Here is a 21,202-nt window from a genome sequence, read left to right on the forward strand (position 1 = left end):
GCACAAGGTGTGGTGTACAAAATTCAGCTTGTGTGATTGTGATTGTGTTTATGTTGGTGCAAGCCTTCCACCACCTCATTGCCAGAGAGAACACAAAGCGTAAAAAAAGGTGCAGATGGGCACTTAGCAGATCACTGCCACAGGTACCACTGGGTTCCATATTTTCACAACTTTGTTGCGCTGTAGCATTGTGTCTGTGCAATCAGTACACTCAGCTCATTGTGGAGCTGTTGAGATGAATCGGGGGTGACCCGGACGCAGTTAACATACTGTAAATTTCACTGAGGTGAATGTATTGTGTCAGTGTGTGCAGAGATGCTATCTCGACATGTCAGCAGGAGGCCCATAATTTGACATTCACAACTGTATCGCTATTCTGTCGCCTGTGCAAAGTACTTAATGAATGAACAAACAAAATTGTACAAACTCAAAGAGAATGTTTATTACGTGTTATAGCATCATTTAAAAGACAGTTTACATAATGCTTGTGCAGATCACACAAGGTCAATTTAGGCTAAAATGACAAAAAGGAGGCTAATATGCCACGTATACTAAAGGAGTGGTGCATCTCATGTTTAAAAGCTTTATAGTGCTCCGAGCTTCGAGGTTAGCTACATAGGCGAGGAACGAGTTGCGGCACTGACAACTCGAGGATGACACTGCACACTAGACGCTGTAGAAGAGCGCGCCTGCGAACACAGCATCCAAAAGTTCCAGACAAGGCACTCAATGCGACTGTACATACTATATACATCAGCCGTACAAGCTCGCACTCACTCTATTACAAGGTGCGGCATTGTATGGTAGTGTCCGCATTGTTCACAACCCAAGGGTGGGCCTTGACTTCGTCCAGGGAAATGCGCTCAGCAGGTCGTCTCCTCACAAGCTGTCGCAAGAAAAACAAGGCAAGGACATTATGTAATAATAATAATAATATTTGGGGTTTTACGTGCCAAAACCACTTTCTGATTATGAGGCACGCCGTAGTGGAGGACTCCGGAAATTTTGACCACCTGGGGTTCTTTAACGTGCACCTAAATCTAAGCACACGGGTGTTTTCGCATTTCGCCCCCATCGAAATGCGGCCGCCGTGGCCGGGATTCGATCCCACGACCTCGTGCTCAGCAGCCCAACACCATAGCTACTGAGCAACCACGGCGGGTGACATTATGTAAAGCTTCCATACTTCATTTAGCCTGAGGGAACTTAAGAATATAAAGGTGCTATTTAAATTTTTTATAAATACCTACCAGCCTGTGGACTTTAAATTTGTAAAAATCACATGGACATGACCTTAAAGTGGGGAGGGGGACAGTACTAATTTTTTCTTAAAGCTCGCCCTGAGCCCATGCCTTCTGTTATTTATTTTATTAACAAATGATTTACCTTTAGACGTAGCACACACGCAGCAGCAAACTTGGAACAGTCCAAACTGACAAGCACGACACTGCTTTTACATTAGTGACATTTTTTTTTTTTTCAGCAACATTGCCGTTGCCTATTTTGCCTGCTGCAGGAACTTCTCCGTACAAACTTGCTCAAAGCAAATACCCCTCTGGCATTCTTTCCCCATTAGGAAGCCTCCAACAGAAGGTTCGGACACTGACAAAGGAAACTTTTACACCAACAGAACTTATTTTCCGTAAAGCTTGCAGCAAAATTTGCAAAACTAGCACGAGCCCAAATTCGTAAACTTCATGAAAAATACGGGACAGCCAGCAGTATGTTTAAGCCAACACGAAGTAGAACATAGAAGTGCTTGTATTCAGCCAACACCCCCCCCCCCCCCCCCCCCGTCACATTAAGATACAGAAAACGGAAGAAGCAAGTGCACTTTCATGCACGAGTAACAGATATACACACACCTGAAAAATTTCCCGACATTTTTGTAAAGTTAACGAATGCAGGCACGTTCCGCAATTCTACAGACATTCGTCAATTTTATGAAATTAAAAGACAGTAAAATACAGGTGAAGGGACATCAGAAGGCTTTGGACAAATTTATTCAGACACATTCCTCTAGCAGGCGAAATCAGTAATAGCAAAGTCATTGAAAAAAAGTTGCAGTGTGTTAATGTGTCAGTTTGTGCTGTGTAAAAGTAAATCGGACACTAATACAGTGCACACGTATTATGAAAAATTATGTGTTTAAATAGATTGCTCCCACTCCAGTGAAGTGTCCGTGAGACTTTACATTTTGTTTATATGGTGGCAGCTATGAATATAAAGCTCATACACAAATCATCATACACAAATGATATGTGAAGAAAAAAGAAAATAACGAATGTACTAGTACTCGCACAAAGTAAAAAATATCTTACGAGCGATAGCTGACAATTTCCCACTGCTACATCAGCGATCGTGTAAGGCTCAAAAACAGTACAAGCCTAAATCATTCCGATGTGCCATCAAGTGGCAGGCACCTAGTGGCCTCCGCAAGTTGTTTACGAACGCGACAAATGGCACAGTTGTGTTGCCTGCCTACTGCGTCTCGGCATGCATGCTTTCAGGTCATTTTTACCACTGAAACTTTTCGTGCAGAAGAACGCTTGAAACAACTTCTGTCTTGGCTGACATCTTTATAGTTTTTTTTGCTAGATTTATTAGCCACAGAGGCTCTAAGTGCATGCTTGAAATGGCCAAAAACTTTGTTAAATCGAAGCAGTGTCACAAAATTACTTTGTGAAATGGCCAAGAAAATACAGTGTTCAATGGCACTTAAGGGACACTAAAGGCTAATAATGAGTCGAGGTGGACTGTTTAAATACCATTCCAGAAACCTCGCAATGCTTATTTCGTGCCAAGAAAAGACTTAGTTTACGAGAAAATTGCATCTGAAGGATCCGAATAACTTTTTCGAAATTCAAATCTACCGCCACTTAACCAGGGGAGTCGCGACGTTGCATACGCCATCCCCACCCTTTGCTGCCGTGGGCGAGTAAAACGGCGCCCGACAGAAGGCAGTACCGAGCCAAGACAAGGCGGTAGATTCGCCGCTGCAGCTACTTTTTGTTCAAGTGGTGTAGACCGTTCGGACATCCCGCGACATCACATGGAAGATGAATTCTCTGCTACTTGCAGTTTGTGCTAGTTTCGACAGCCAGAAAAACCAGCGCAGCACTACATGATAACGAAAGTACTGTAACGTGATAGTGTGGGAGGCATAGAGTCGAGTGAAAACGAAACCTTCTGACCGCCCGCGTCGTTGTCAAGGGTAACTTCAACGAGTTATTTTTTATAGAAATGAAATAGAACTGCACAAGTGGCATTTTATTTTGTCTTATAATACAATACAAGGACGTCTTTTGGAATGAGTGGTTGAATACTAGCGAGATAAATTAACTGAGGAGTGCTTTCGTCATCGGGCAAGTACTTGAACATCACAGGGGAGTCTCTAATCGTGTCCCTGCATTTACCTCAATTTCTCGATTATTAAGGCTCCGTTCGCGATAACATTGATTCCTTAGAGATTGTCGAGCACTAATCTATCACTTTAGCTTGACTTAATATTTGCCTTTAGTGTCCCTTTAAGATCGGGAAATGAAAATACTTCGTTCGAGAAAATGCGAGAAAAATGCAATAACTGGGAAGCCATCCGACCCGAAATCACAAAAAAATTTCACCAACTCAACTGCATTTGACACCTACATAACGCGGAGTGTTGTGCAAGTCGTTGCAGCACAACGTGCCAACACACACCAAGTTGGTGGGGCCCGTGACACACATCGTCATTTTTGCAGCTTGAGCAAGCTTACATTTGCACTCTCGAAGTCGCGCTGGGTCAGCAGCTTCTGCAAGCGGGGCATATTTGCAAGTAGTTTCCACGTGCCAACTCTGTGCAAATCGCTGTGGCACACTGCAGTTCTCCTATTTCACAGCGATGGGAAACAAATGATATTGAGCTGGTGGGCTACGCCAGAAGATGCCACCAGAGCGAAACATGATGGTGACTTCACACCAGCTGCAGCAGGGAATGGCAGCGCATTTGGCTTATCGCCTATTGAAAGCGTGCAGTAAGCTTCTAATGCCACAATGCCCTATGCCCTGTGTAACAGGTAGGTGAAGATGCTTAATACAATAGGGTTGGCAGCGATAGCTGTGAATATGGGGTGCGATCACCCGCGAGGAAGTTTTCTGGTACCGGAATAGAAAACCGAGTGCACGCCGGCATTATCACGCGAGACCGGCAAGCGAATATTGTGGGAAAGCTGCCACGGCAGGCGGCTACTGTTCTTAATCATATGCGCATCGCACCTTTTCTTGTCTATACGAGATCTAGAGGCCGAAAAAACACATACGATCGCAGATCGGCAACGTACCAAACACTGGTGCCCAACATTGGTTCCAGCAACGTATGGACTGGTAAAAAGAAGCACTACTGTATTGAGTAGCGTAACTGTAACAAATCATGATTGTATCAACAAGGTTCTACTGCAGCTGACATTTTTGCCACCGAAGCACACGTTTTGAGCTGTGATCAAAGACAAGTTAGTTTTGCTGTAATTGAGTCTCTTGGATGGTACATTTCTGTTTTCATTATACAGTAGAACCCCGCTGTTACGTTCCTGACTGCTGTGTTTTCCCGGCTGCTACATCGTTTTCATCCGGTCCCGGCATAGCTTCCATAGGATCCAATGTATAAGGAACCCCGCTGTTACGTAGCAGCTTTGAAAACGTTCCCGCACGATACGTCGCAACTTAGCACCTCGAACCCGCCTGGGCTAAACTAGGCAACGCGCTCCAACCGCCATTTTGGCTTTTGACGAGTTTTGGCCAGGCTTGGCCGGGCTTGGCTATAGAACTGGCTGCAAGAAGCCGCACGCCAGTTCGAGAGGCCGCCACTAAGTGGCCATTTGTGAAAAATGCTCTCACTATCATCACTGTGATTACGGTCATCGCGTGGTTTTTGGACGGGTCGACTCACGGAGGAAGGAAACTCGGGAGAGATGGAGAGGCCCACATGTCACTCTTTGTGAAGCTAAAGTGAAGCCGGAAGTTGGCGTTGCTCCGCCTATCGGGCCAGCTCTCCTCTCTTGTTTACGTTTCTCGCGAAACCACGCCGCGCCGCGCGCAACCGGACTGCTCGGACGCGCGCGCGCCGCAGCAATACTAAACAACCGTTAGCACGTTAGCATGACTACGCCAAATAGGGCAAAATTTCCCGTGGATGTTCCTTCGTCCGTTGCCATTGCCGTGGCGCGGTGACGACGAGGAGCATGAGCCGCATGATGCCGGGGAGTTGCCAAATCCTAGCTTTGGAGAAGCCGTCGCGGCTCTGGACCTCCTCCGCAGGTACGTCGCACCTCACAGCGACGCTGACAGCAATGCGGCCTTCCAGGCTATTGAGAAACGTATGGTGGTTTCTAGCGAGCGAAAGAAACAGCAAGCCAGCATTCTGGAATTTTTTAACTCCTAAGCGCACTTTGTGGAAATAAATTGTCTATAGTTGAAGCTGCACTTTTTTCATTCATTTTCGGAGCTTTCGTCACTGTTGCATTTTCCCGGCTGTTACGTTTCTTTTTTCCCCGGTCCGGTGAAAAACGTATGAATGGGGTTCCACTGTTTACGAGTAGAATACTCGCTGAAGTGAAGCATGGCTAGACAAATTATTTAGTACTTTGCAGTGTCTGCTAGCTCGCTTTGTACATATATCTGTTCTGCTGGATCGATGATGGACAACCTTTCCTTTCAGTATCACTTTTAAACATCGCTTGATGAGCCGGCCACACGAGCGACTCACAGGTCGCGAGTGGTTCAGGCAGCGTGCCACTCCGGCCCACCCACTACTGTCCCAGAAAAATATGCGGCGGCCCCCATGGTTGAGCTACAGTGTAGTCAATGCTCACCTTGCCGATGAGGTCCCGTGCATCGGCGCTCACAAATGGAGGGTACAGCACCTTGGCCTCGCGGATGCGCCGGTAGGTATCCTGGGTTGTGGGAGACTCAAAGGGCGGCTTTCCAACCAGGAACTCGTAGATGAGGATGCCGAGAGCCCAGTGGTCGACTTTCTCATCATAGACGGCACCCTCAATCATCTCCGGCGGCAGGTAGTCAAGTGTTCCACACATAGTGGCCCGCCTATAACGAAAAGGCAAGACGTCCTCCGTTGCAGTGAATGCGGCAGCAAGAATAAATAAATAAATAAATAAAACATTTTCTCTTACGGTTACTGGATAAAGAGCAGAAGTGCCCAAGGGCGAACAAAATTGTTACACGCATATAGTAAAATAAAGAGACCAGTACCATGGAGTACAGTCGCCAACTGATTTTCCGGACTCCAAAAATTCGGACATGCTCGATTATTCGGTCTGCTTCGCGGCACCGCCATTCTCCCCATAGACCATGATGTACAACAACTGCCGAAAGTTCGGACACCTTGCAACCTCTCGTCTGATTTTTCGGACACTCCTTGAGCCAACTCGATCGAGAGCACCACGCACCGACTCTGACCGGTGCATGGTTCGACTAATTTTTGTAGGAAACTCTATGGTTCGACTTGCTGAACGCCATTTTTGTTTCGAACGGAGCCTCCTTGCTGCCCCACGAAGTGGCGCTATTGCAAATCCCCGCTCATCATCATCGTTTCTCCTGGTTCGATAGAGTGGTTCTACAGCAGTTCCGGTTTCAGCTTAGTAAGCCATGTCAAGACAATCCAGCAGCTGATTTGTTTCTTCACGCACGACGCTGCGAGTAGGCCACGTTTTTCGTTTGTGCGACTGGTGTCGGCAAGGTTGTGTTTGCTTTGTGTGCTGTGTCGAGGTTCCGGTGATCCAACGCGGCATACGGAAACATCGCGTCAAGTGTCTAATGGCGCCGACAGTGCCCGCGCAGACTGCGCTGGGGAATGCCGGCAAGCGGGTGCCGGGAGGCCAAAGATTTGTCGCCTTCCGATGTGCTCCCTACTGACGCGGAAAATGTTCTGCCGAGACCTGCGCAGTGGTTGCATTGCGAGTGCGGACACCGTCTCATTTGACAGTTTCACAGGTGCTGACACTGCTTTACTGACATGCGCAGAACTCGACGACGGCGAGATCATTCGTCAGGTTTCTGCTGCACCGCCGGACGATGACTCCGAGTCGGAAGATGATGCACCATGTGCTACGCTGCCATCGCATGCGGAGCGTGTACAAGCAGTGACTGCGCTTTCAGCCGCCTATAGTGACCGTACGACCCTCTCCAAGATTCAGGCTTATCTGACTGCGCGTAAACAGAACAGCGTGCAACGGCGCATTCCCGATTTCTTCAAGCATTCTGCCGAGCCCGAATAAGTGCGTGGAAATAAAGGATTTCATTTTTTTTTTCGTAATCTGCTTTTTCGGACACCTGTTTATTCGGAAATTTTCGCAGTCCCCGTGAGGTCCGAATAAACGGTCGGCGACTGTACATTACACGATTTGTTGGTTAGCATAAACCATTTAGAGGGCCGATATTCTAGCTGGGATTAAGAGGAAGACATGAAATCGGGCAGGCCATGTAATGTGCAAAGCAGAAAACCAGCGGTCCATCAGAGTTACAGAATGGGTGCCCTGAGAACGGAAGCCCAGTTCAGAACGGCAAGTAGGTGCAATGAAGTTAGGAAATTTCCAGGCATAATCTGAGGTCAGCTGGTCCTGTAGTGGGCATAAATAGGCTGATGATGGTCATAAATGTTTCGAATACAGACAGCTGAGTAACTTCACAGGGATTATTGGTACACATTCATTCATGACATAAATGAAGTGCTGACGCACATCCGTGATCGACGGATTGGCACTGCTTTCCTATGAGCTCGAGAAGATAGTTTTTGAGTCATTCCCAGCGACGGAAGTGTGCACAATACAGATACAAAACACTGAGGTGTTTAAGATAGTACGAGATAAAAGGTAGTTTACTATAGTACAAGGTAGTACTATAGTACGAGGTAGTACTATAGTATAGCAGGTAGTACTTTTGCAAATTTCCCGTCTCCCTCCAGCAGACTTCTATCGAAAGTTCTACAAATTCATACTATTTTCTTTTTCTAGCAAAGCACTATATCGGAATTTTGCAACAGTTTACGGGGCCAGCTAGACGTGCAGCACAACAATGCAAATAAGCTGTTAAGCTGTACGATCAGAAAATTTTTCATGCAGCCTTATCAGCACGATGCACCATTTTGCAGACCGTTGCATGATTAGTTAATAAGCTTTAGAAACATTTCTGTTTGTGTGGGGCACAGGTTATACTTGATGCGACCATCAAGTACAAAGTCTGCAAATTTTTAGTGAACAGATAACACCTTGCATAATCACACAATTTCTATTATTTTTCACCACATTTCTTTTGTCCTTTCAAGTGAAGTATTTCATATTTTAGGTTGCCTGGCCTGCTAATGGAATGCAATATCTTGGCCATGGAGCAAGCAAACAAAACTGGTCTAGATCGGCCACCAGCATTTGCCAAGAAAAAGAAATGTAGCAGAGCTGGAATCTACACATAGCGAAGCTGTGTGTGAACAGTGCATAAAAAGTAAAAACAGAAGTGCACGTGCACGTACACACATAAATTATAGCGAGCCTTTTGTTCAGCGGAGTTGATGACTAGTGAGTGCAACGGACGCCTTGAATCCATGACGCGTTCAAGGCGTCCGTCAGCGTCCATCGGCAGTGCTGCCGTGGGTGCAAGTGCCATCTGGCTGTGGTGCAAGGAACCCAGCGGCGCGAGTACTGTGCTGTAAATGGTTGGCCTATTTGGCAAGAGAACAGCCAGGCCACAGCCGCAAAACCCGGCGAGGCTCGCAATGGAAAGCTTTGCTTCTCAGAAAAAGAACTGTCGCACGCACCTGGACGAAGGCGCATGCACGGACCAGCCGAAGTCTGCAATCTTGATCTCGCCACTGAAACCAACCAGAAGGTTCTCTGGCTTGATGTCACGATGGATGACCTTTTGTCTATGGCAAACCTTGAGCGCATTGCAGAGCTGGTAGATGTACTGTGCAAGAGAAAAAACTGCATAAGCATCACAGCAATACGCCTACTACATGGTAGCATCTAAAAATCATGCACGCACATACAATTGTAAGTTCGTGTATATTTTAATATTTAAAAATCTGAAGTCGGGGAATAGTTCGCATCGCTGAGTTAAATACAATGTGTCGAACCACGACTAAATTGCTCTGTTGGAAAGAGCGAGCAGGAGTTTGTTGAGAAGGCGTATTGAACTGAGCTTCGTGGAGCAGTATTGCTAGCCGAACTCAGAGGCCAGCATGACACAAAGTCTCGCTGGAGTCCACTTATGCGGGGTGCTCTTGCAATGACATGTCAAAGCCAAGAAGGTACTATTCTTGCGGTAACCTTGGCAACTTCCCGTGGAGCAGCTGAAACGGCGTGGCGCAAGTGACTTCCTATTGGGACATGTTTAGAGCGAAAACCGCGGCAGCGACGTACTCATCCCAGACATTGTGTTTGGCACAGACGTGAACACACTATGCATCTCGATAAGAGATGAACACACTATGCATCTCGATTTATAGGTACCCAAGTTACTGATAGCTAGCGAGAGTCCTGTTAAGTAATGTGATTAGCCTCCTGAGCATGTGCAACACCGTGTTCCCTGCACAAAATTTGGAAGCATAAAAGTTGGTGTCAAGTTCTCCCGATATGTGATTCAAAATCAACTGTTTGGTATCCGTACAGCCCTAGTATTTTCGTGTTGACTGCAACTTGGTTCTGACAAGTTTCGGCTGTCCTCTCACCGTGGCAGCCCTCTTGTCACTGAACCTTTTGGCTGAGGTGAGCTGGCGGTAGAGTTCCCCCTGTGGTGCATACTCCAGGATCAGGTAGACTCTCGTCTCGTCGTGGAACCAGTTGTACAGGCACAAGATGTTGGGATGCCTGAAAAACATTGCACAATGTAACCAACATGATATACTGCTTAAATAAAGGGGCCCAAGCATAGACAGAACTCTTTTGGCTTGATGATAAAATCTTCTGTTTGGTTAAAGTTTGAGCAGAGGTGAGATTTGTCATTACACTTCCTTAAATATAACATGTTTGGATGGCAGTGACTGCCAACAGATGTGTATACAAAAGGAAGTCCAATAGTTAGAAACTGAACTTGGACCATTGCCTGCAACAATACCCAAAGAAATGCATAAATTTTTATCAGTGAAAGGAGTAGCAGCAGTACCATCTGTTGCTGTTAGTGAAACATTGTGCATTGTGTTTTGTCACAATGGTGACAGATGGCTACACCATTCGCTTCACTGAAGACTTTATTCAGTCGAGATAGCCCAGGTGGAGGACGAAGTCGAAGACTTCAGCATATATCCCATGTGTTTGGCATGGGTCAGTCTGGTTCTTGCAAAGTAGGTTCAAGGGGGTTTAACACAAGTTGTAGCTAAACTTTTTTAATTTAAGTGTCATATGGTGCAATTTAAACCTGGGTGCTCAAGTCCAATAGCAAAACCCAGGTGATCTAACTATTAAACCACAGGTTCAGGCTTCTAATGCACAATTCTCAGCTTCTCCATTCATAATTCATGGCAGCTAGTGATTTGAGATGATTCAAACATGCAAATACTTCTAGAAGCCCTTTTATAAATCACCATGACTTGTGAACATTGAAGAATCACAAAAAGTTGTGTGTGGTGGCAGCTGGTGGAAATAAACATGACTACACTGTGCTTCCGACTCACGACTGCTTCTCACCTTTACCACTCTTTGCTCGTGGGAGCTAGCACGTTGATGCAACTGAGACACACATTAATGGTTAGGAAGACACAACTGCACATAAAAAGCAGATCGTGATTAAATTCTCTCAATTGCCCTTCGCTTGTAGCAACAAATTGTTTGAGACAGACAAAACATCAGTTCGCTCTACAAAGCGATACACAACAGGTTTAGCACGTATGGGAAGAAACAATGTTTCATTTGGAATCTGATATTTTGTGTGAACAGCATTCTTGGAATTGTTGGACCAGTTCTCTTTCCAGCTATTTAGCTATCCACATATTAAAAAAAAAACATGGTTCGATACCAAGGGTGGTGTGTGGTCCAGAAATGCAGACCATTCACAAGGATGTGCGATACTAGGTATGCACGAACTTCACGACAGTGCTGTCAGGGGAACACAGCGCTGAAAGCGCTATGTCAACATGTGTTGTTCCTCACTCCACCCCGTCTTTATGTGCTGTTAACCATTTAAGATGAGTTACCAAATAGCCCACCAAGCCATCCTTGTGTTCCAGCTGTTTGCATACCTGGATGCCCATCACAGGCAAGTTCCGCCCGAACTTTTTTTTTTTATACCTTTGGTTCTGCAGCTGGGAGCCTGGCATGCGACAATAACTGCTCCACGCACAAGCAGACTGCTGATAATGATCTCGCGCGGCGGTGGCATTGACTGCACATACCAGCACAACCTGCCATACGCCACAGCTGTCAGCAGCGATGTTCTAGTGCACAAGTTTCGTTCTTTTTTTTTCTTTTTCACACATTACGCCCAATGCCGACATTCCTTCTTGCAATTTTTACAGAGATTCCACTAAAACAACATTAGAGACCCAACAGAACTTGCTGAAAATTTTGGCAAGTCTACACAAGAATTTCAATGCAATAAATTATCAAAACATTACATTTCTAAGGCCAGTAAATACTTCATGTTAATTAAGACGCCTAGCAACACCCCAGCTACACAGCTACAATACTGATCTAAGGCCCTTATACTATACATGTACAATTTCACAGCAAACTGCCTACTGCATTGCAATGAAAAAAAAATGCCCAGTAATTTACACTTTATAGCACGCTAGCATGTCAAAGGAGTTGCGTGAATATTAACTGCATACCAATGTCAATAGTATTATCAAAGACGGATGTGCAAATCACTGTTGCTGTGTTGCTAAAGCAATCAAACTTCGCTGGTATATATGGTATATCCTCATGAACCTGCCAAAATGCCCTAGCAAAAATGTCATTCTAAATCGTTCCTCTTTGAAGAGATTTTTAAGTGCAAGAAACAACACTGAATTACAAGAAGCACATAGGGAGTACACCGTCATCAGTGTCGGTTCTGGCTCTTAAAACGTTGCTTGAAAATGAATCAAGACCTAGCCAGACTTTCAGTTCTTTTATGCTAAATCCTATTAAAATTTTTGCCACAGGACAAGCTAAAGAGCTCATTCACACGAGCCACCAGCAGAGGTTGTGGAACCAATTTCATCGCAAATGGTCGCTTTGGTCGAAAGACTTTTGAGTCAGTTGCTCATTGCTCGAATTTTTTTTTTCAGTCACATGGCTTCTGAATTAACCGGATGCACAGGAACAGGATGTCTGTATACCCTCACGCTTATATTATGTGGCGATGGTAACACGAGCAAACATGTACGGCATCTATCACAATACATTTCCATGTGACAATGGGCAGATCGCGCTTGCCAGTGCGAGCCCCAGTTGCCATGAGTCACTCCTTGGCCACTTGTGGTAGGCGATTGCACAACCTCTGTCAACTGCCAGTGCGAATAAGCACAAACAACCACTACATCTGCAGTTGAAAGGCGTTGCAAGGACTGCTGTTACTACAATATGATCCGTACTATAAAAGAGCTACATGGCTTGGCCACCATTCTTTTTTTTAAATCTTATCCCTGTATTGCGAGCACCACTATAACAAAGTACCCACAACAAATTTTCTTTTTTTAATGAAGTAACCAAGAGTCCCTTGGTTGCACGTTGGCCATTTAGAATGAAATTGGGCCCTGGCACCCATTCAAACTGTAGTAGCTTTGCATTGGCAGCAAGCAAGTCGAGTAAATGACTGAAGGACGTCTCCACACTTTTGCTTTGAAGATGGCAAAGCTGTGAAAGCGCATGCAGAGATCATAAAGCTACTAATATCTACTGCATGCGGTGCCCACTGCGATTTTCTTAACATGAACATGTTAACATAGTAAGAATGAAGCGATTTGCTTCAGCACACTTATCTTGCCTTACTTGTAACAAAGTGACCTCTTAACAAAGGACATTCCGGGCTCTCCTTACTTTGTTATAGAGGCATACGACTGCAGTAGAAAGTCCACTAGGATCATGGAAACAGTGGTTATGACTAGATTCCAAGGTGCAGAAAATAATTCATGATGCAGCACTAAGAAGCTGTTCATGCCATTCACTATTTCCATAGAACCTCAGAGATAAGTCGGCACTCGCAGCTGCCTGCGGTACACTGAAATATATAGAAGGCGGTGTGCCAAGACTTGCGTCATAGCGACAACCACCAAGTGCACGCGTCATCCGATTAGGTGCCATGTAAATGTCCTGCTGTATGAAAGGCTTGCATACCAACTACTCCTCACCCCCAGCTCAACACACGTAATCAAGCTCACCTAAGATGAGACTGGATCTCAATTTCTCGTCGGAGTTGATGCTCCACACCATTCTTCTGGAGCTGAGACTTGAACATGACCTGCAGGAATGATTTCACATTCACTCCCTTTCTCGTTCACTAGATTCAAGCAATTAAACTGACATGTGCTAAATGAGCACATACAAATGCACAAAGTGCACGTTGCGAGCTGCGACCATCTAATATTTATACACAGGGCACTTCGTTTTTGGGTAAAACCCGATAATTCTCCATTATTACACCTCAAGCAAGCTTACGAAAATTCAGTTAAATCCAATTTCTCGCCGAATTTTCACCACTTTGTAAAGGGTGCTTTGTAAAAATGCAGGCGCTACAAAACCAATGAACGCTACCCTCCATGTGCAAGCAAGCGATCCAGATATATCATAAACATCACTAATCATACGTGAATACAATATATGCGGTTCCTTTTTCGCCTAACATTAAAGAAAAAAAACTGCATACTCAGTATGCATTGCATTCAGCGCCTACTGGCCTTCAGCGAACCGAACCCTGTGGCCCTTTTAGTTGTTGCAGTTAAGTGAATAGTATAACAATGGCGCAACACATCGCATGTAGTATGTGAATAGGGATGATGCACTAGGAAGCTGACACAGTGCTGACGTTGCTCTGAAATGAGGGCTGTAGCTGTGATGTTGAGGACGTTTTCCCTACTAAGGCGTGTTCAAAGGTCTTGCTAGAATGGACATGGAATGCTCAAAATGAAAATGATAACGCACCTCAACCCGGGCTCACAAGATAAGGAAAAGCATCCCACATTTAGTGAAGCATGCCGTGTACACTGCTATTGGTGCTTTTTACTCCTGTGGTAATGGGCAGAGAACAAAGTAAAGAAGGGATCACTAAGCATGATATATACTTGTTGTTTTTGTTTATGTGGTTTCTTTAAAAAGTAAATAATGTTATTGCAAAATTGTATACCTGTGTTCATCACATCACTTGCTAGCAGATCTTTATTTATTATATGCTCTTGCGAGTGATTGCGCTTCTTTAAGTAAAATGTTTGTGTCCGAAAGGCGATCACCGCCTGTGTTAATTGTTAGTGAAAGTTCTCAGGAAAATTCCAAAGTCAGGGCTACTAGACAACAAAAGCACCAGATTTCTCTCCGGTTTTCATCTTTAACAATAACACCCGATTTTTACCCCACAAAGTTTAAAAAAACCTAAAAGCCTTAAACGAAGGGTGTTATTCATATATCATATTTCATTGTACTTTCAAGAGTGATCACTGCAGCTCGCATACATTCAAGAATGTGCAGCACTATTCCCGATACATGTTCGATCTGATTCAACATGCCTCTATCATCATAAAATTGGCGACAGCGTGCAAAAACTTTCACATACTGTAAATGCATATATTACTAGTACAGAGTGCAAACTTGACAACAGTGATAAATAATCTGGTGAAAACAAACACCAGCAAAGTAACTCATTAATAACGCTTGGCAACATTGTTGGCCACAAGCACTGTTAGCATCACTGGAGTGCTACAAAACAGGCGAGCGAGCGAGCTCCAAGCTCGTGAAGCTACTTTCGCACAAGATAAACGTGTGTACGTAAATGACCTAGTAGTATAATACAAATTCTCAGAGCCGTTGAGCTCTCCTTTCCTGCTGCTAGTTCCGGCACTGTAACATGGCCAAAACAACTATCACTCGGCTCTTCTTTGCAATTTGACCGTTTCTTTCGGGCAGATCAGCCTGTTTCACAAGCTCCACTGATGTGTCGAGTGTGGGCACCTTGTACAGCTATCTTGTACTGTTGCTATCACTACAAAAAACCAAGAGCACAAACTAATAAGCTGAACAATGTGAACACTGCAAATCATCCTTTTACCTGTGGATTGGATTCGCTTCACCACTTATTACCTTCTCACCGTTGCCACTTCATATGCGGTATAACAACTGGTAAGAAAAGCGACAGTTCAAGTTCTGGTTTTGTTTAACCAAACTTCATAAAGACAAGGGTTGCATCTTAGAGAAGCATGCTATTGTACATCCAGGAAGCCAAAAGATGGATGCCATCATTCTTTCTATGCAGTACTTCTTTTAAGAGAGTTTCATTTAATAGGAGCCTGCTGTACTAAAAGTCAGTAATATTCTTTCCTGTTGCACTTCAGAAGAAACAGGTGCCAGTCGGCACCCACCCACTCCGTGTCTCAAGGTTTTTCCATTTTTCACACGAAACTAGCCATGTTATTCTTAAGCAGTTAGATGTTTCCACTCACAAAAGCCAACCACTTCTTGGTGCCAAAAGAATGAGCAATACATTTGCAACGGTACGATAGCGTAACACTCTTCGAACCTACCTTAAGTGCCACAATATACTTTGTAGTCTTTTCACGTGCGAGGTACACATTGCCGAACTTGCCCTTCCCGAGCGGCCGACCTATCTCAAAGTCCTTGAGGGACCAGTTCTTGGCTGACCTGCAAGAAAACACGATATTAAAAAGGAGCAAATGGTTGAGAAGGGGCAGGACACCGATGACTGACAGGGTCTGTCAACCAGACCACAGTACAAGTCACTAAGCTTCAACCACCTGGGGATCACTAATTTGCAGCAGAACTTGATACACAGGACATTTTATGCTCCATATGCATCACAACGCAGCTGGAAATCGAACCAGCAAGATGGATCGACGGACTAGTTGGTGCAAATTCATAACAAACTTGAGTGCGGACAGGACGATAAGTAAGTAGCAAGACAAGGCACTTGGACAAGCACCTTGTCCTGTCTCCTCCTCGTGTCATCCCGGTTGTGCTGAAGTTTATTATGAACCTACAATATTCGTAGTACTCAGAAGCAGAGCCCCACACCCAGTGAACTACCCCGACGTGTGGAAGGAGGGCAAGTCTACTCTGCAGCTGACACTATGGATAAATGAGAAGGGGAACCGAGGGGACCCAATTTTTGGTTAGTCACAACTATATGAAGCCATATGAAGCGTCACGTGGTTGACACTATGGACAGACATTTTAAATATTGTGCATAGTGAACTAAAAGCCGTTATGTAATTTTAGTAGAAAAATAAACAAGCAGTTCATTGGGAGACAGGGAGGATGCATGCACAGTATGGTGCGGCCACCATAGTAAAGTGCCACTATACTCGCGGACAACTTCCTGTGGCAATTAAGGGAAAGCTATGGAGCCAAAGCATGTGCAAGAGCACTCTTGAAAAAAAGGTCCACATTCTCATGCATGTTGGTTCAACTGCACAAGAGAAAACATTAACATCTTGTTTACAAGAGCAAAATGAGACAAAATTCACCACCGAGTGTTACATTTGACTTCTTTTCCTGCTTTTCTCTGTCCCATTTGGGCAAATGTGAAACCGCTGCACATGGATGCTATGCTGATTCAGTGTATGCTCCAAGCTGTAAAACACTGCCCAACAACTTGAGGCAGTAACACATGTATATGAGCTGCACCCCTCACACTGCACTAGCATCTGCTCCTCACCGGCAGCACTGTGGAACCTGCGAATTAGACTCCAACACAGCATCTGCAATGCTTCATGCAGCATCCCTAAAGAAAAAGAAATTTTGGAGTTTTACGTGCCAAAACCACTTTCTGATTATGAGGCACACCGTAGTTGGGGACTCCCGAAATTTGGACCACGTGGGGTTCTTTAACGTGCACCTAAATCTAGGTGCACGGGTGTTTTTGTATTTCACCTCCATCGAAGTGCAGCATCCCTATTCTCTGTAGGCACCAAATATTTGTCCACTGAAGATGTATCAACTACTCTGGCATATCCAGCACTACTAGATAACAGAATAAATGTGCACAGGTGGGTCTACTGGTATATGCATACTGCTTGTTATCAGTTATTTACTATTTAGTGAAGCTTGTTATTTATCAAATGTGTAACAGCCATGCTTGCCAACCTGTGAACTTCAAGATTGCTCAAAATCCTGCACACACAACACCAAGGTTGGAACGGGGGAAGGGGGAAAATGGGAAGGGAAAGGACACTTTCTTTTTATGTCTAGCCCCAAGTATATGCTTAGTTTGATATGCATATGCGCTTTATTAATGATGGTTTATTGTAAGATGCCACATACAGGAGCAGGCAAACTTGGAACAGGAGGGACTGACAAGGAACACATTGTTTCTAAACCACAATGCTTTCAATGACTTTGCTGTTGTCAATCTCACCTGCTTCACAAAGGTATAAACTTGCTTGAAGCAAGTACCCCTCTGGCATCATTTCACCATCAAAACATTTCCAACAGCAAGATTAGAGATTGACATGTAAAACTTGGTGCAACATTATCAAAATCATAGAACAAGCCCAAAGTTGCAAACTTTACGGGAAAATTTAGGGAGTTGGCAGGTATGAACAGCCATTTCACAGCCGTGACGCTTCCTTTTTTTTTACTATGGTCACTCCTATACGTTGCCATGGATGTTCAATAGATTGGCTGTTAGCGTTCCGTCACCCTACATTTTGTGCCATTGTTTTGCAATGTGCGATCTCTTTTCAGACAATAGCAGAACAGATAAAACATTTTGAAGTTTTTAGAGAGTTTTATTGCACCCCCAAATGCAGACTGCCATACCTGAACTTTAAAAAATAGTCAATGCTGGAACAGCGTTTACCATACGATGTCGAGTGTGCCGCGAAAACGCCAAGACATTTCAGAAATTTGTACCATTAAGCCATTACTGTAAGAGGGCAAAGATCGGAGCCAGCTAGATGACACACTGGCAAGCACCAAGCAGCTACAAGAATCTCCCAGCATTTTTGTAAATGTAATACCATTATGACGATCCTTCAAGGGAGCTTGGCATTGTCAGTTATCATTGAAAACATCTGGAAGAAAGGAGGAAGTGTGCCAAGCCAGAGAGGAAGAAATCAAGTCAAGGTGTGAAGGAAAGTGGGTAAGAGGAGGCAGGTACTGGCAATTACAGGGCAGTATGGCAACAAGCCATATAACAGTGTTTTGCATGTCCTTGAGACTTTCAATGCTATCTTTAAGGTCCCTTCACATTTCTTTTTAATGGCATCGCACAGGTCCTGAAGGGCAAACTAGTGAATGACAGCCAAATGATCACCACCATGGATTGATGTGCCACAGGAGGTAGCTATAAACAGTGTGGATAATATGAAAATAACTGAAATCAGCTCAATTACTGGCCTGTACCCAGCTGCTAGCGGCCGATTTTTGCTAGTCTCTAATGGTTTCTTATTCAACAAAATGTACTCAGGCCTATCAGTTTATGTCTCAAATCAGTCTTCATCTGCTTAACATATGTGCGTGTATGTACGTGTAAGATATAGATGTGCGGCTTCAATATCAGTCTTAAGAGGAAGCTTTAGCTCAGGTGCTCCTATCTAAATACATGTAAAGGGAGAATTCGTTTTCCTTGGTAACCAATGCATCAAATTAGACGAGGTTTGTTGCATTTAAAATAAAAACTTAAAATCTAGTGACTGTTGGTTTCGAATTTTTGAGTTAGGTCGTCAAATTTTTATTAAAAATTGGCAAAAATTGAAAATTAAAAAAAAAAACGAAACTATCAAGTTTACAACTCTGTAACTCAACAACGAAAAAGCGTAATACAATTCTGGGAATTGCATCTAATAGTACATTTAAAGCGGACAAAATTGATATGTTACACTGGAATATAAAAAAATTAGTAATATGGAAATACAGCTTTTGCAGAACCCTTGTAGCCAACGTAACAGATTCACGTAAGATGTAAAATGACATATCGAATTTGTCCGCTTTGAATGATCTCATGGATGCCGTTTACAGAACCGCGATATCTGTTCTTGATGCAGAGCTATGAATTTGTAAACTTCATACTTCTATTTTTTTTTTCAAATGGTCGAATATTACAAAATCTTTTTAACAAAATTCAGGCCCTAAATCGAAATTCCGCTTCCAACAGTCACTAGAATTTTACTTTGTCTCTCAAATGCAACATATTTCATGAAAATCGGTGTAGGGGTTATCTCAGAAAAACGTTTTTGCGTTTTACATGTATTTGAATAGGCCGCGTCGGAGTTGGGTCCGAGCTAAAGCTCCCTCTTAATCGATCTAACTGGTTTCGACCGACCTTGCATATCACCCTGGCTACGCTCCTGGAATAGAAAGCTAATACAGTCAAGCTGAACACACATACAGTCGGCGTCAAAAGCTTGTGGGTTGCGCGAAAATGCCGCATTCAAGCAGAGTTCTCGCTGGCGCCTTGAAAAACAGTGCAACGCTATGTTGGTCATGTACGAACTAATACAGGCGGAACATCTCAATTCTAGGCTGCCGTGTCTAGGCTCATAATTACTCAGCGTTTTCTAAGGTCCAACGTACGCCTCGTAGTAAAACTTTAACGTCGACTGTGCACCGCCGTCACAAGCACTTGCCGTTGCTGAGAACATTAGTGCATATTCTTTCCTTCAATTTTTATGCAATCTCTATCATGGCTACGTCAGGGAGTACGCTAAAGCAATCAGGTTGGTCTTGGAAGTGGCGCGTCCAGGAGTAACTGACCCGCTTGCTCCGAGTAGTGCGACGGGTTCATATACACGTATATGGTAATGACCTGTCATGACTATATATCTCATGACCAAGTTTGGTCTCAACAACAAAGAAGGAAGGCGGTATGGGCAGCGCCAGCGCTTTTCTCAACCCCATCGAAAATGAAAATTCAGAAACGCACTTGTCCGAACTCGTGACCACTCTGCTCTTCGCTTGTCGTTGGGGCACGTCACACGCTAGAGTATTCAAGAGAAGCGAATTTGACAAACGACACATACGGCCACCCATTCCTTCCAACTTTTCAAAATGTAACGAACCCTTTCGGTCATTTGCTTGACAAAGTGAGGTTACGACTCTCTCTGATGCTCCTTGAGCACAAGCGGTGTTCGTAGCAATCATTAAAAGCCAACTCACAAGAATCGCATTCTCCTCAACAACGGAACTCTCGATGGCATCGTACAAGGAGCGCAGGATGAGTATTTTGAAACGATACTCACATGGCAAGGGAGTTCCTTGGCACAGGATCGACACGGACAGTGACGTGATATGCAAGACCCAAACTTCAGGGCAAAAACGTTATTTGCTGCGAGGCCACAAAACAAGCAACTGATTTGAATTTACCGGTTGCTCCTCTAATGTGCGCGGGAGCCATAAAATAAAAAACCGCCGCTTGGATACGCGCCAATCGGTTCCGGTGAACATAGAGTTACTATCCGGTGAATAACTCGCTACCACCAGCAACGTTGACCACCAGGGCATATGCACAAAGGAGGTTTCCGGTATGATTAGGAACAATAAAAAATAATAATTAGTTAACTTTAGCTTTAAAAATAAAACGGAAAAGAACATTATAATAACTGGTTGCTGCATTTTTTTTAAGTGCTGTCAGGTGAGGTCTCACAAATAGAGTTTCGTTTTCTCTCCCTGGTACCATTTATTTAGAAACTCTAGGCCTGGTACCATGCCTGGTACCAAAGCACCGTGGCGCCCTGGGGCGACGACATTGATTGGGTGAAACGGCGTATTTCGGCGCCCTGGTTCGCACCGGTGCGATTTGGCGAATTCGCCATTAGGCTATTCGAAAATTATTGTATTTCTTAATCACACTACAGAGGTAAACGCTAACATTCACCATTATCATCTTTTTTCCTTTCCTGCTAGCGTGGAGGAAGTTTCTTTTTCTTTCCTTCAAGTCTGCTGAGCTCGCATGCCTTCTGTGGCAATTCCCATTGTTTATTTATTTATTTATTTATTGTATCGCCTAGCTTCCACAGATTAGCGCGTTGTGCAAGAAAAAACTACCGGTCTTTTTCTTTTCTACCACACACACACAAAAA

General features: G+C 44.2%; 1 protein-coding gene across 3 annotated transcripts; it reads right to left on the minus strand.

Annotated features, from left to right (window-relative positions):
• Nucleotides 1-398: 398 nt before the first annotated feature.
• LOC142584869 (aurora kinase A-B-like) lies at nucleotides 399-20,424 on the minus strand. 3 transcript variants are annotated; one of them, XM_075695179.1, is made up of 7 exons: nucleotides 20,047-20,167; nucleotides 15,689-15,806; nucleotides 13,340-13,419; nucleotides 9,713-9,851; nucleotides 8,801-8,949; nucleotides 5,847-6,078; nucleotides 399-886 (listed from the first exon to the last, which is right to left on the minus strand). In XM_075695179.1, the coding sequence occupies exons 1-7, from the start codon at nucleotides 20,151-20,153 to the stop codon at nucleotides 782-784; spliced, it is 930 nt and encodes a 309-aa protein (XP_075551294.1). In that variant the 5' UTR covers nucleotides 20,154-20,167; the 3' UTR covers nucleotides 399-781. The 3 variants fall into 3 exon arrangements, with proteins under 3 accessions (XP_075551294.1, XP_075551296.1, XP_075551295.1); XM_075695181.1 differs by lacking the exon at nucleotides 20,047-20,167 and adding an exon at nucleotides 20,363-20,424 and having other exon boundaries at nucleotides 400-886; XM_075695180.1 differs by lacking the exon at nucleotides 20,047-20,167 and adding an exon at nucleotides 20,183-20,287 and having other exon boundaries at nucleotides 401-886.
• Nucleotides 20,425-21,202: the final 778 nt, after the last annotated feature.

This window comes from Dermacentor variabilis, chromosome 6 (assembly GCF_050947875.1).
Source record: "Dermacentor variabilis isolate Ectoservices chromosome 6, ASM5094787v1, whole genome shotgun sequence".
NCBI lineage: Eukaryota > Metazoa > Arthropoda > Arachnida > Ixodida > Ixodidae > Dermacentor > Dermacentor variabilis.

Coding starts and splice junctions, on each gene's coding strand:
- LOC142584869 (XM_075695179.1), bottom strand. CDS start 20,153: ATGGGTGGCCGTATGTGTCGTTTGTCAAATTCGCTTCTCTTGAATACT. Junction 9,852..13,339: donor GAGATCCAGTCTCATCTTAG/GTGAGCTTGATT, acceptor AATGTTTTTCAG/GCATCCCAACATCTTGTGCC. Junction 8,950..9,712: donor GTGACAAGAGGGCTGCCACG/GTGAGAGGACAG, acceptor TCTCTTGCACAG/TACATCTACCAGCTCTGCAA.